Source organism: Microcaecilia unicolor, chromosome 6 (genome assembly GCF_901765095.1).
Source record: "Microcaecilia unicolor chromosome 6, aMicUni1.1, whole genome shotgun sequence".
NCBI classification, from domain to species: Eukaryota; Metazoa; Chordata; class Amphibia; order Gymnophiona; family Siphonopidae; genus Microcaecilia; species Microcaecilia unicolor.
This window is the reverse complement of record NC_044036.1, coordinates 210,478,334-210,492,103: the sequence shown is the minus strand read 5'-3', so window position 1 is coordinate 210,492,103 and position 13,770 is coordinate 210,478,334. Positions and strand designations below refer to the sequence as shown.

At 42.3% G+C, this 13,770-nt stretch overlaps 1 protein-coding gene across 3 annotated transcripts in view; it reads right to left on the bottom strand.

Annotated features, from left to right (window-relative positions):
* Positions 1–2,555: 2,555 nt before the first annotated feature.
* Positions 2,556–13,770, bottom strand: part of UCK2 (uridine-cytidine kinase 2) — a 123,689-nt gene continuing 112,474 nt past the window's right edge. For 2 of the 3 annotated variants that reach the window (XM_030206529.1, XM_030206531.1), the window contains exons 6-7: positions 10,776–10,824; positions 2,556–4,435 (exon numbers count right to left, since the gene is read on the bottom strand). In XM_030206529.1, coding sequence (XP_030062389.1) covers positions 4,308–4,435; positions 10,776–10,824 — 177 coding nt within the window. In that variant the 3' untranslated portion in view covers positions 2,556–4,307. Of the gene's footprint in view, positions 4,436–10,775; positions 10,825–12,898; positions 12,996–13,770 lie in introns of those variants that run through there. The other variant, XM_030206530.1, reaches the window with a different exon arrangement.

Here is a 13,770-nt window from a genome sequence, read left to right as displayed (position 1 = left end):
TGGAAGAGAGAGGGGGCAATGATGGATGTGGGAAGAGAGATCACAATGCTGGATGGGGGAGAAGAGAAAAAGACACTAATGCTGAATGGGGGAGCAGAGAGATATGGGACAATTCTGCTTAACAGGGAAGAGAGAAAGATGGGGCAATGCTGAATATGGGGAAGTTAAGAGAAAGAAGGAAATGGGATGCTGCTGCTTGGCAGGGGGAGAAAGAGAGTGGAGATGCTGCATTTAGGTGGGGAAGAGAAAGAGATACTAAGAGGAGATGCCGCATAGTGGAGGAGGGAGAAGGGGAGAAAAAGAAATAGAGGAAAGAGTTAACGAATGGGGAATAAGAGAAAGGGGAATAGATGGGCTTGAGTGAGGGAAACATGGAAAAATGTAGGTAGATTCAGTGAAAAAAAGGGAGCTTAAAGACTGGATAGTAAGAATGAATAAAATCTAAATGGATAGGAATGCAGAAAAAATAGAAGAAAGTTGAAAGATGAGTGTCAAGACATGAATGTAGTGGAGGACGTGTAGAAGAAAGGAGAGAGAGAAAAAGGAGAAATGGACAGAAAATCCTGGCAAGAGAGTTAAGAGAAGACTGAAGAAGCAGAAACCAGAGAAACTAAATGGCCATACAAAGGTAGAAAAAGAATTTTATTTGTAATTCTGATTAAATTAGTGTGGTAGCCACGTTAGGGCTTCTTTTACAAAGCTGTGCAAGCGATTCATGCATGGCAAATGAGAGGAAGTCCATTGGAATTGAAAGGGCTTCCTCTCATTTGCTGCGCCGGGAATCGCTAGTGCAGTTTAGTAAAAGAGGCCCTTAGTCAACTCCAAAAGTTAATAAAAATAAACAATTTTAAAAAATGGAAAATTAGGTAATACTTTTTATTGGACCAACTTAATATATTTTTTTACCAGCTTTCAGAGGCCAAAACCACCTTCCTCAGGTCAGGACAGTATGCCATAAAAGCATTATACCACCCTGGCCTGAGGAAAGAAGTTTTGGTCTTTGAAAGCTAATAAAAAATGTGTTAAGTTAGTGCAATGAAAATATATCACCTTATGTTCTGTTTTTTTAATTTATTTGTATTTGCTAATTTCTAATGTAGTGATTGGAATATATCAGTTTTTGAAATTTGCAGCTCCAATCTTTGTTTTGCACACATCACTGTTTCTTTATTTCTGGTGTTGCAATGTATTCAATGTCTGGCTTCTTGGAGGTTCAGATTAATATTTGTCTATATATTTATAGTTTTAGGTTATGGTTACTTATTCTGTATATGATGAGGGTCTGTATGTTGTGTGTGTGAAGGAGGCCAGGTATTCTGTTAAGCACTGAATGTGTAGGATCAGTCTGTATTAATCTGGTTTGTTAATCTTTTTCAATAGGTATACTGATGTTCTAGTGCCCACTACAATATTTGTGTTGCTGATTTTTCCTAGGTAGACCCTTGTTGTGAGATTCCTAGATATTAAGTGCTATTATAGTAGATACTGTTCCCGAATGACTTTTGTAGGTTTTTATATTACTTCACAATATGTCTGGTATTGTGTTTGTATTTAGCTCATACCTCTCATAGTAGTAGCTGAAGGTGAGATGCATTCATTTACAACAGGTATTTTCCTGTCCCCTAGAGGTTTAAAGTCTAAGTTTTGTACAGGAGGCAATGCAGAGTTAAATAACTTGCCCAAGCTCTCAAGGAGCAGCAGTGGAATGTGATCCCTGGCTTCCCTGGTTCTCAGTCACTCTCTACCCATTAAATAACAGTTAATACAGATAATACTTTTCCAAACATGTTGGTACTGTACAGTAAACTAAAGACCAGCAGATCTAAAGCCTATTGGCCATTTGGCAACTTACTAAAAAATGTGATAGGCTATTTTATGGTTGCCAGTAACCACAGAATTTCTGTTACAGTGCTGCGGAATTCCACTGTTCACGTAGCCAACAGGAAGATGCTGGACTGGGAGATAGGACTGACTTGGAGTCCAGTGTTAAAGTACCTGCATATATTTCCAGAGTACTGCAAATACTGGTCTGTTTAATATTTGCATTATTGTCAATTATTTGAATTTTTGGCACATAATTCTCTGGGAGTGTATTCAGTGTGCATAATACCATCAGTAACAGAGATACTAAGGGAAATAGCTGGTGCATATGCACCAGAGACCGTGAAGGGGGTCCTTCACTGCTATTTCAAAAGTACCCCTACTATCCCTTTACTGCTTACGTGGGTATTGCCCCCACCCTAAGGAGTTTAAGTAGCCCCACCCCAACCGCAGCCCTAGCCTCCCAAAACAGCTGGTCACTGACGGCATATGCCTATGAGGATTTAAACCTTCCCCTCTCTCCCAGTCCTTCTCCTTGCACTGGGCGCCTATTTTAGAAAAGTCCTGCTCCCCCTGATGTCAAAACCTGGCTACGCCTCTGCTCCAGGATCCAGTAGTCTTCCTGTGTCTCTCCTGCTGATTCTGACCAAAGGGGGCTGTTCTTTACCTGACTTCCCATTAGGTCAGAGACCTTCAAAGTGCATTTTTTCAGTCACAAGCAGGATGTTGGTGGGATGAAAACAGCTCTTAGAGCTTATAACTTATTGTGACGTTCTAAACATGTGTGGCCCTACCCTCACATACAATCTCCTCAGCTTCAGTTCTCAGTTTTGTCTACACAGTGTCTTGCCAGTCACATTTTTTCCCTTAAGCTGCTCTGTTTCATTTGGAGGGGGGTGGGGTGCATTTTCAAATTAGAAAACAAAAAAGTGCAAGAATTATGCTACCGATACAAGAACTGGAATGAATGACAAGAAATATGACCTCAATACATTAACTGCTAACAAAGTGTTGTAAAATACAGCAATGGAAGGGCTCTGCCTTGCACACAAACCTAAAGTGTGAGCACTTAGCAAGATGCCCAGAGGAGAGAAGGGTAGCTTTTCTTCATGCTATAAACTAGAAGCATAAGGAACCAAGATAAAAAGTTTCAAGACAGTGACAAGCTGAAGGAACAAAGAAAGCCTTCATGATATAAAGGGCAAGAGCACAGATAGCATGCAACATCTAGCTGGCACTGAATGCTTAGAAAATGTAGCACATCTTAACTGCAAATTTATTCTCTCTCCTGAAAAACATTAAAAAGATCAGGTTCATACCTGGTCATGCTCTCAGTTTAGGTGTCTTATGGTAGGAGCATGAACAGTGAATCAATAACAAATTCCTTATATAAGTATTGCTGCCTACACCTATCCTAAAAGTGTCCTATTATCTCAAATAAGTGTAACACAGAGAGGGTAATAGAGCATACACCGAAAGTATACAAACAAAAAGAGCAACACTGGGCCTTCAAGACTGGGACAATTAAAGTTCTTTATTGATGACCCGACACGGGCCATGTTTCGGCTGCTTCAGGGGTCAAAAAGGGACACATTAAGATGTACTTGAAGTCAAATTCTTTTGCTTTTAAGCACACGAGAGGGCTCTCCATAGAGCTGCATTTTCGCGGTGTCTGCAAACGGCGATTTTCTTTATATCATACGCTGGGGCATTGAATTTGACTCTTACTGTGTCCCTTTTTGACCCCTGAAGCAGGTGCTGTTTAGCACCGAAACACGGCCCGTGTCGAGTCATCAATAAAGAACTTTAATTGTCCCATTCTTGAAGGCCCAGTGTTGCTCTTTTTGTTTGTCTATTATCTCAAATACCATCTGTACCATACATAAACCCATACTAATGCAAATCAAAATTAAATGGCTTGGTTCTGATACCTGCTAGGCCCACTTTAGTTAAAAATGGGACAAAGGGCATATTTTACAGCTGCTCTGAATATACATGCTAGTAAATGCAATTTCTGCCAAAACTTGTATAGTCCCAGAACATGCTATTGATTATTTTTCCCCCCAATACCTACTAAGTTCTATAGATATAATAAACAGAAATTTGCATTTTTCTCCATTTAATATGCTGATGAATTTAGCAAGTATTGGAACCAAGCCCTACAATTAGACATGCTAGTCCGAGACAAGAACTCAGTTTAAATATCTCCCTTATTCCCAATCAATTCTTTACAATCCTATAATGTAGAAACTGCAGACCACAGGTGCCCCAAAAGCAACACTAATGTTGCCAAATACTCAATGGCACTTAACAAACCTATATTTACACAAAAATAGAGCTATTCTTTATAGAAGTTACTAGAGGGATTACTTTGCTATACTACCCTTGCAGTACTTAAAGTTGCCATTCAAGATTTTTGTTTGCTTGATCCTGTCTGTAAAAAGTACATAAGTTAAAGGCAGTGGCTGTATCCTCCTTCCTTGAATTCAGTGAGGCCGACTGCTGGAATCTGAGGGAATCTTGCTGCAGCCATTCAGGTAAGTACTGCTTTGTCGTTTTGTCAGGCCTCCATTCAGAATGTCCTGGATGTGCTGCACTATCAAATTTATGGCCACTGTAGGGATAAGAGAGAAAAAGATCAAATTATGTTTTAGCACAACGTTCTCAGTCTGCTGTAATTGTTCCTTCCAACAGGAAGCCCCCCCTGCCCACAGCCTGAGGAACTACGGAGTGGAACCTACATCTATTCAAGAATATGAGCAATAAGCAAAACCAAGCTACAACAGGAATGGACCACGGAACCAATATTAAAGCTATCACTCACCACCTCTATTAAATAGCAGAAAACAGTCATAAAAAGTTAGCCCTCACTTCACCCACTTGCGCAAAATGGTACAGCCAGATGACTAGGAATACATATTACCTGTAATTAGTTGTACCTAAAAGTTAGAGCAGCAGGCAGAGAACTAGGGAAGCCAGAGTTTAAATCCCACTGCTGCTCCTTGAGATCTGACAAGTCACTTAACCCTCCACTGCCTCGGACAAAACTGAAATTGTAAGCCCTCCTGGGATACTATAACTGAATGTAACCTGCCTTGAACTATTACTGAAAAAGGTGTGATCTAAATCCAAAATCTAGTACCAGGCATACTACAAAGTAATACAAAACATCACAAATGTCACTCAGGACAGACAGAAGAATTTTACCATAGCATAACAGCTTCCATGAGTCACACAAGAACCTACCTAAAAAGACAACAGTGCAAACACTGCAGTGGCAACCAGAATAAACCTACTGGAAAATCAGGCAAGCAAGACAAGTACAGATTGATCCTGAACAGTCAATACTAACAGAAAACCATGTCTCTTTCACACATGCAGAAACATAGATCTTCTGTAGTGGGTGGGGGTCTAAGTAGGGTTACCATATTTTGTCCTCTGAAAGAGAGGACGTCACGCCCCCCTGCCTCGCCCACACCATGCCCCTTTCACATCCTCACCCCGCCCTCTCGCTCTCACCCCGCCCCATCACATATTCCCCTCCCCCGCCCCGTCACATATTCCCCTCCCCCCCTTACTTACTATCTACTGCCCTGGTGGTCTAGTGACCTCTTCGGGGCAAGAAAGAGCTGCCCCTTTCCTGCCAGGAGCGCTGTCCTTGCCCTGCATCCTGTTGCTGTGACGGTCTCAGGATTCAAAATGGCCACCGAGAGTTGAGGCCGCTTCAACTCTCAGTGGCCATTTTGAATCCCAAGACCGTCACACAGCAACAGGATGCAGGGCAAGGGCAGTGCTCTGGGCAGGAAAGAGGGGGCTCTTTCCTGCCCCGAAGAGGTCACTAGACCACCAGGGCAATAGATAGTAAGTAAGGGAAGGGGAGGGGAGGCTAGGATAGGTCCGCCGCCCGCCCATCCAGAAATCCAGACAAACGGGTAGACTGGCAAAACCCGCCCGGACGCCCAGATATGTCCTCAAAAAGAGGACATGTCCGGGTAAATCCGGACGTATGGTAACCCTAGGTCTAAGTAACCACAAGCTAAAAACAGAAATATGTACACAAAAATTAAACTGCACACCTAAGAAGCCAGACTAGGCATAAAGTACACCAGAGATAGAAAATTAATCAGGTCCTCCTGTACTGTGCAAAATATAAAATAAGCAGAGATATTTCAAAAGACTGACATACTCCAATTACTATATTACAAATTCACAAATGCAAAGAAAATAAAACAAAATGGAAAATGAATGAAAAAATACATTTTTCAATTAGCTTTCAGAGGCCAAAATCTCCTTCCTTAGTTCAGGACAGTAAGTATACTGCTGTTATGGTATCCTGTCCTTACTTACAGAAAGAGGTGTTGATCTCTTTAGTCAGTCAAAAAGGTATTAAAATTAGACCAATAAAAAGATATCACCTTATTTCTAATTATTTATTAACATATCAATACAACTACACTACTTTATCCTAAACTAAAAATGGCTTGCCTTTTCATTTTCTTTATACTGTACCTAGCATCTCCCTTTTTTTTTTTTAACTTTAAAATTTTTTTATTGACAAACTTAATGTAACAGAATTTTTCATGTACAAATTTTTTTTTTTAATCTCCCCTTTCCTACCCCATACCCCATCTCTCCCTCTCCCCCTTCCCCCCCCCCTTCTCCTCCCTATCTGGCATCTCCCTTTCTCCTTCCACTCCCTCCCTGCAAGGTTCGGTGTCACTCCTCCTGCCACTCTGCTCCCACTGCAGCCTTTCCTGGCAGCGTCAGTGATGCAAGCATGCTGCCTTTGGCTTGCCTGGAAGCTCTCTCTGTTGCTACTTCCCATGAAGCAGGCCACTGCAAAGGCTTCTGGGCAGGCCAAATGCAGCGAGCTTACGTTATTAATGCTGCCGGAGGCCCAGGAGATGGAAAAGTTGCAGCTCAGGGAAAAGAGAGCGTGACACCGGACTTTGTGGGGGGGGGGGGGGGGGGGGAGGAAGAATGGGCGACAATGGACCATGTGTATGTGTGGGGGGGGGGGGGGAGGGGGGGGAGAGAAGGAAGGAAGATGCTACACCTGAGGATGGGGAAGGAAAAGGTTAAAAGGTGATCACAGGGAGTAGGGAGAAAAATGCCAGACCATGGGGGAGGGGGATAGGAAAGCATGAGCTTGAATGAGGCGCTGGGGAAGAGAGGGGGCAAGAAACTGGACCTGCTGGGGAGAAGAGAAACATATGCTGGAATGAGGGGGAGGGAGATAAGACGGGATGCATGGGAGGGGGCAGATTGGGAAAGATGCTGGCCCTGGGAAGGGAAGGGAAGGGAAGGGAAATGGGACTTGATATACCTCCTTTCTGAGGTTTTTGCAACTACATTCAAAGCGGTTTACATATATTCAGTTACTTATTTTGTACCAGGGGCAATGGAGGGTTAAGTGACTTGCCCAGAGTCACAAGGAGCTGCAGTGGGAATTGAACTCAGTTCCCCACGTTCAAAGTCCACTGCTCTAACCACTAGGCTACTCCTGGGGTGGGAGTACAGGAGAAAGAAGGGAGAGAATCAGGGCAGGGGAGAGATGAATACACAAAGGGCAGATAGGGAATGACAATGGGCATGGAGAAAAAGTCAAATAGACAGGAGATACTGGAAAGCAGAAGATGGATAGGACTGGGGAGGGGGAAGAGCAGAAGATGGGGAAGGATTAGGAGATGGATGGGACTAGAGGGGAGGGGAACAGTAGACAATAAGGTTAAGATGTGTGTGGGGGGGGGGGGAATGGAGTAGGAGAAAGGGCTAGGGTTGTGTGGGGGAGGGGAACAGAGCAGAAGATGGATAGGACTGGGATGTGGGTGGATGAGAAGAAGGGGAAGAGGAACAGCAGAGAATTACAGATAGAGTGAGTGGGAATAGTGAATACTTGGCAATTTTAGATATGAGTGTTGGTATATTGATGGAAAGATGAGTGAGGGTGTGAAATGAGGGATATGAAAAGAGGCAACGAAAGGGGATGACATGGGGAAAGGTTGAGATATAATGTGAATGTCATTGAAGACTGGAGAGAGGATGAGAGGCACTGACAAGGGATGGGGTATGGATCTCTGAAGGAGTTGAGTGAGGGTGGAAATGGGGTCAAAAAGATGGTGAAAGACACTATTAGGCATGGGGTATAGAGTAAGATAGAAGAACGGCTTTGGAGGAAAGGGAATGAAAGATAAGGATGGAGCTAGGACTGATAGGGTGAGATCAAGTGGAGGGTAGATGAGTGCAAAGAGGGTGCATACAGAGGACAGGAATGGGGGACTAGAAGTGGGTGAAAAATAGGGAAGGGGTTTAGGAGACTGGATAAGTGGGAAAGAGGGGGCAATGGAAGCGCTCGAGAGGGAATGAGAGGGCAATGGTAAAAGATAGTAGGTAGATGAGAAATGAAATGGAGACTAAGGACTAAAGGGAGATAAACAGAGGAGAAAAAAGTGGGGGGAAAAATGAAATGTCAGTGCAAGACAGATGTAGAGAAGGAAAGGAAGAAATAGAAAAAAGTCAACCTGGAAAATAATTTAGAGAGTGACACACAAAAGTAGAAAAGAAACTGGGACCAGCCCAATTAGAAAAATAAAGTGCTCAGACAACAAAGGTAGAAAATAAAAAAATATTTTTATTTAATACTTACGGACTGAGATGTGCCTGCTTTGTGAAATGTACATCTTTTCTACTTTTGTATTTTACAGTGTGCAGGAAAAAAATACATTTGTTTCTTTTTTTACCAGTTATTTGCACTGCTTACAGAGTCTGGCTTTCTTGAGGGATCTCTATTTCAGTTTTTCCTGTGTTTCCCTCTTTTGTATATAGTGACAAAAACCACCGAGGTGGAGGAATAGATGACCACTATGAATAATCCAGAAGGGAAAAGAGGGAAAGTAGTGCAAGGATCTTCTAATATAGAACACCATTATTCAGGTAATTGTTCAGTAGGCTTTATTGGTTGGTCCAAATAAAGCCTCTTGAACAATTACCTGCGTGATTGTGTCCTATGTTGGAAGACCCTTCCACTACTCTCCCTCTCTTCCCTAATTTGCATCACATGAGGGTCTGTCAATGTTCTGCATGTGCAACCTAGGTGAAGGATTCTGCTAGCATGTAGTGTCTGTGTAGGAATTAACAGTCCAGCTTGTTCCAGCTTCTCAATAGCAGGTATACTGCTTTAGGGCTTATAGCACTATCCGTCAATAGGTAGGTTAGGACTGTTATGGTGTATTACATTTGCTGTATAGGTTTTGAGTGTCTTTTTGCAGGATTTTGTTATTCCCTAAAGTGTCTGGCTCTGGTCCTATTTGAAAGCAGGCTTTGGAGCGAACAAAAACCTGTGTTCTTTTCAGCGCGTGATGTTCCTGAGGAGCTGATCACAATTTGAATATTTTTGTATGGTGAGTTTTATGGAGTATAAAGCACTTAAGCGGCTAGAATAACTGCATCAAACACAATACTCTTAATGTGGTTCATCCTAGCTGGTTAAGTGCTGAATATCATACAAGATATGCTTTATCCAGCTACATATGCCTGGATATTCAATGCTGGTGCATGGACACAGCTTGACATTGACTATCCAGGAATAAGGCTGGCAGCAGTCAGCAAAACACTAACTGCTGTCAGCTGAATATCGGGCCCAATACATCTGTTTGAGAGGGGTTATTTTGCTGATACTGAGATGAAACCAGAATCAGATTTTATTTTGTGAAGTGAATCCCATGGGGAAATGCTCTAGTTCAGCTCTGTACCCACTGTTCCATGAGGAAGGATCCTGTGGATGTAGACTATATGCTTTCATTTAATACTGTGACAATGAAGAGTCGGTGGGGGGGGGGGGGGGGGGCAGTATTTTTTCTATATTAGAATTCCAGGCAACAATTAAAATCATTTTTGTTGAATATAGCCAATGTTGGCAGGTTTCTTTTGTTGTTGTGTAGCTTGGGAATGTAAGTTGCATTCTAATTTTCCTGGGGCAACTAGGGTTTAGAGTGAGGGGACCTCCTTCCTAATCAAAGTTTTTCACGGGGGTCCTTCTCTTTTAGGTGCCTGGGGGGGGGGGGGTAAACCTCATCCCTTGCTTCAGGCAGAAGACTGCTATGAGCTGCCCCTGGGGGTAAGTGCTGTCACTGGAGGAGGAGGAGGCCAAGAGGAAAGAAAAGTTTTGCTTGCTGGGGGTGGGGGGTGGGTAGGGTAAGTGCTACATCCGGGAAAGGAGGGCTAGAAAAAAAAATGCTGTCTGTAAAGGGGGGGGGGGAGGGTATTTTTTTTTCCTTTCTATCCATGGAGCATAGTATGGGGAGTTGCTGGGATTTGGAGAAGGTGAACAGAGAGGGTGTTGGGCCTAGAGAACTTGCTAATTTTGTGAATGTGAGGAGGGCATAATGAGAGAAATTTCCCATGGTGCTGGCTCATTTCAGTTAAAAAAAAAAAAATTCATTGTTTCAATATGCTAGCTTCATTTTCAGAGTTTTAGGGCTCCATTTTGATTAAAATCAAAATTAAAGGTATGTTTTGCTCTCACTGCAGCTCCTTGAGACTGGGCAAGTCACTTAACCGTCCATTGCCCAGAGTCACAAGAAGCTACAGTAGGAACAAAAAACAACATACCATTAATTGCCCAATTAATAGCAACTACAAATTTTAATAAGTACATAAGTATTGCCATACTGGGAAAGACCAAAGGTCCATCGAGCCCAGCATCCTGTTTCCAACAGTGGCCAATCCAGGTCACAAATACCCAGAGGCCCTAAAAAATTAAAGAAAAAGAGTAAGAGATAAACACAAAATACGAACTGAAAAATTACAAATTAAAGAATCTAAAACAGCACGTAGAATAGCTATGAACAGCTTTGCAGTTTTCACAGCCTACTTCGGAAACACAGCCTTATTATATAGATCATTTGGTGGGGTGGGGAAGGGAGTGAGCAAAGATAAATGTAAATTCTACTCACCTAGGTTATCTACACCTCTTGGAATGATGACATCTGCATATTTCTTGGTCTGTGAGCAACCAGAATACCATGCATTAAAAATGGAACACTAATGAATTATACCTTCCACTGCAAGAGTTCCGTTTATGGTAGTCATTTATCTTTCAACTGGCAGCTGTTGTGTACAACCTCCATTTCTTCATCTCACCTCCATTACCTAGAGCTAGCAAAGCATCTGCTCCTTGAGACAAAGAACAGATTTATAGTTTATGTTTACCATGGATAACTGAAAAGCAAGAAAAATCAAAAATTTACTCCACCCGAAGTAGTGAATGAACAGGCCTCAGCTAATACATCCCAGCAGGGGCATATCTGTGTGGGGCCACGGGGGCCTGGGCCCCCGTAGATTTGGCCCTAGACCCCCCTGCTGCGACCCTCTCCATCCCCCCTCCCGCCATCGCCATTGCCTAACTTTGCTGACGGAGGACCCCAACCCCTGCCACCCGAGGTCCTCTCTTCCGTTGCAGCAAAGCTTCCTGTTGAGTCTGATGTCCTGCAAGATGTCAGACTCAGAATCTGAAACTGAAGGAAGCTTTGCTGCAACGGAAGAGAGGACCTCGGCTGGCGGGGGTTAGGGTCCCCCACCAGCTTTGCAACGGAAGGACCTCGGCTGGCGGCGGAGGGTTGGCGGTGGGAGGGGGGTGGAGAGGGTCGTCGGCAGGGGGGTCCAGCAATGGCGGGGGGGGGGCTAAAATGTGCCCCCTCACTCTGGCTCCCCCTCCCGCCGAAGTCCAGATACACCTCTGCATCCCAGAACCTGTTACATACATCACCTCACAAAGACCACAGCAAGAATAGCTGAACAGGATACAGTCAGGATGTGTCAGAAATCATTCACCAATATACACCATCCTAAAAGAAATGCTTGTAACCAAACTCCAGAATGGAGAACTACTAAAACAGTTTTCTGCCCACTATATATAGTGCTTGGTTCTGTATTAGAAGTCAACATCAAGGAAGATTTTCACTTGTTGGGGACAATATCTTGAAATCAAAACAGATAATGCTCTGTATAATCCGTAATGAGATTCATTTTTGTTGTCCTCTGTACTTTTTTCCAGTTCCAGAACTACACACAGTATTCAAGATGCAGAAGAGATGAATTACTCCCTTATGAAAAATAGTGACTAAATTAAGGCTATTCAGATTGGAGAAGAGAGGAGATATGACAGGTTTACCAAATGGCAGGCTGGGTTAGATAAATAGGGCTAAATAAAATGTACCAGTACTAGGTGACACTATACAAAACAGCAGATTTAAAACAAACTGAAGTTTATTTTTTCATTTATAGTACTCAAATCATGAAATTTATTGCCAGAGGGTGGGTTGAGGCATATAACATAGCTAAGATTAAAAGGGACATGGATAAATTCCTACAGGCGAAATTCATAAACTAGTAGCCAAATAGACCTCAGAATGCCATCACTCATTTCTGGGAGGAACTATTCTTGGAGATAGGCTGGGCTTTTCCTATTAACTTGGACAGGCTGTCTGTCACACAGGATGCTGGGCTTGACCCAGCATGGAATTTCTTATGTCATGTTTAGTACCCTCTCTGAATCCATACCAGTTTTAATATTCAGAAGATGGCTTCTAATAGATCTTACTAAAAGTGATTTCATTTTACTCAACACTGAATATGACAATTCAAGCAAGATACTACTTGTGTGTTTTTGGCAAGGAAGCACATCTCACTAACAATTCTGTAAAAGATAGTTCAAAGAAAGCCACAAGGTGGCAGCTGAATTAAAGTGGAAGTACTCAAAGAATCTACAGTTTTTTTTTAATTTATGACAGAAATTGAGCAAAATAGCTTTATATATAGACAGTGATTCAAACACAAGCCTAGAGGCAGCCATGGAATATGATGGCTTATATACAGTGGCAGTCAAAAATTAATTAGGTACTCAAAGAATTAATTACTTCAAGCAAGTACTCTTAAAGAGGAAAAAAGGCCTTGAGAAACCCCTTGACAGCTAAAAAAAAAGTCAAACTGGGGTTGGACTTCCTCATTATCGGCCCAAAAACCTCTATGCACAGACTTTATTGGCTAAAGAATATTAGAACAAAACTTAGCTCAAGGACGAGTCAGTCTCTGTGCTCCCTTGTTGGTTAAGGCAGTGATCAACGGTGGCCAGTGTTTCGAATTCGCAGTTTCTTCTTCAGGATCACTGGACAAATCTAAAAAAGAGCAAATCAAAATGAAACTGTGTAGTCATGTCAGCTGATCTTCAAGACAGTGTACTTACTTCCGTTCAATCCTTATGGCGGATATCACAGAGACAGCCCTGAGGAAAAATGGCGCAGCTTTTAAGCCCTGCTGAAGTCAGACGCCACGGGACATGATTGGTTAAAAAATGTGTGCTATTCCATACTAGCATACTGGTAACATTTAAAGTCAGTTCTCACAAAAAATGGATCCACTCAATTTTTAAATTTTAATTTCTTAATGGTCTCTTTAAATTGAAGATGTTGTCGATCAAAATCTTCCAATGATGTTTTCTCTTTGATGCTAATTACTTATCTAAAGTGTCCTTGTTATGTTGCAACACTATATTACTTTTTTCAATAATTAACAGCATCAGATCCAGTGAACATTTATTAAGGATCATAGTCCATTTAGATATGAATTCTAAATCATCTTGAAAAATCTGTGGAGCTTTATATACCCTCATACAACGAGGTATATGTTCACATTTACAATATTCAATGAGCGCTACACAGTTTAAATTATCATGTCGTCACACATTACAATTTTGGCATTTCTGGTGTCCCTTATACTCTGGAGTAATGGGGTATTGTGGTGGATGTCTTGCAGGGCAGAGAAGTTCTTTTAAATTACGCCCCCTTGTAAAAGCAAACCATACTGTAGATTCTGCAAAGACGGGCAGTGTTTGTACCACATGCCAGTGCTCTTTGAAGATTTTAATTATCCTGTTGGAAAATTGTGTATGTC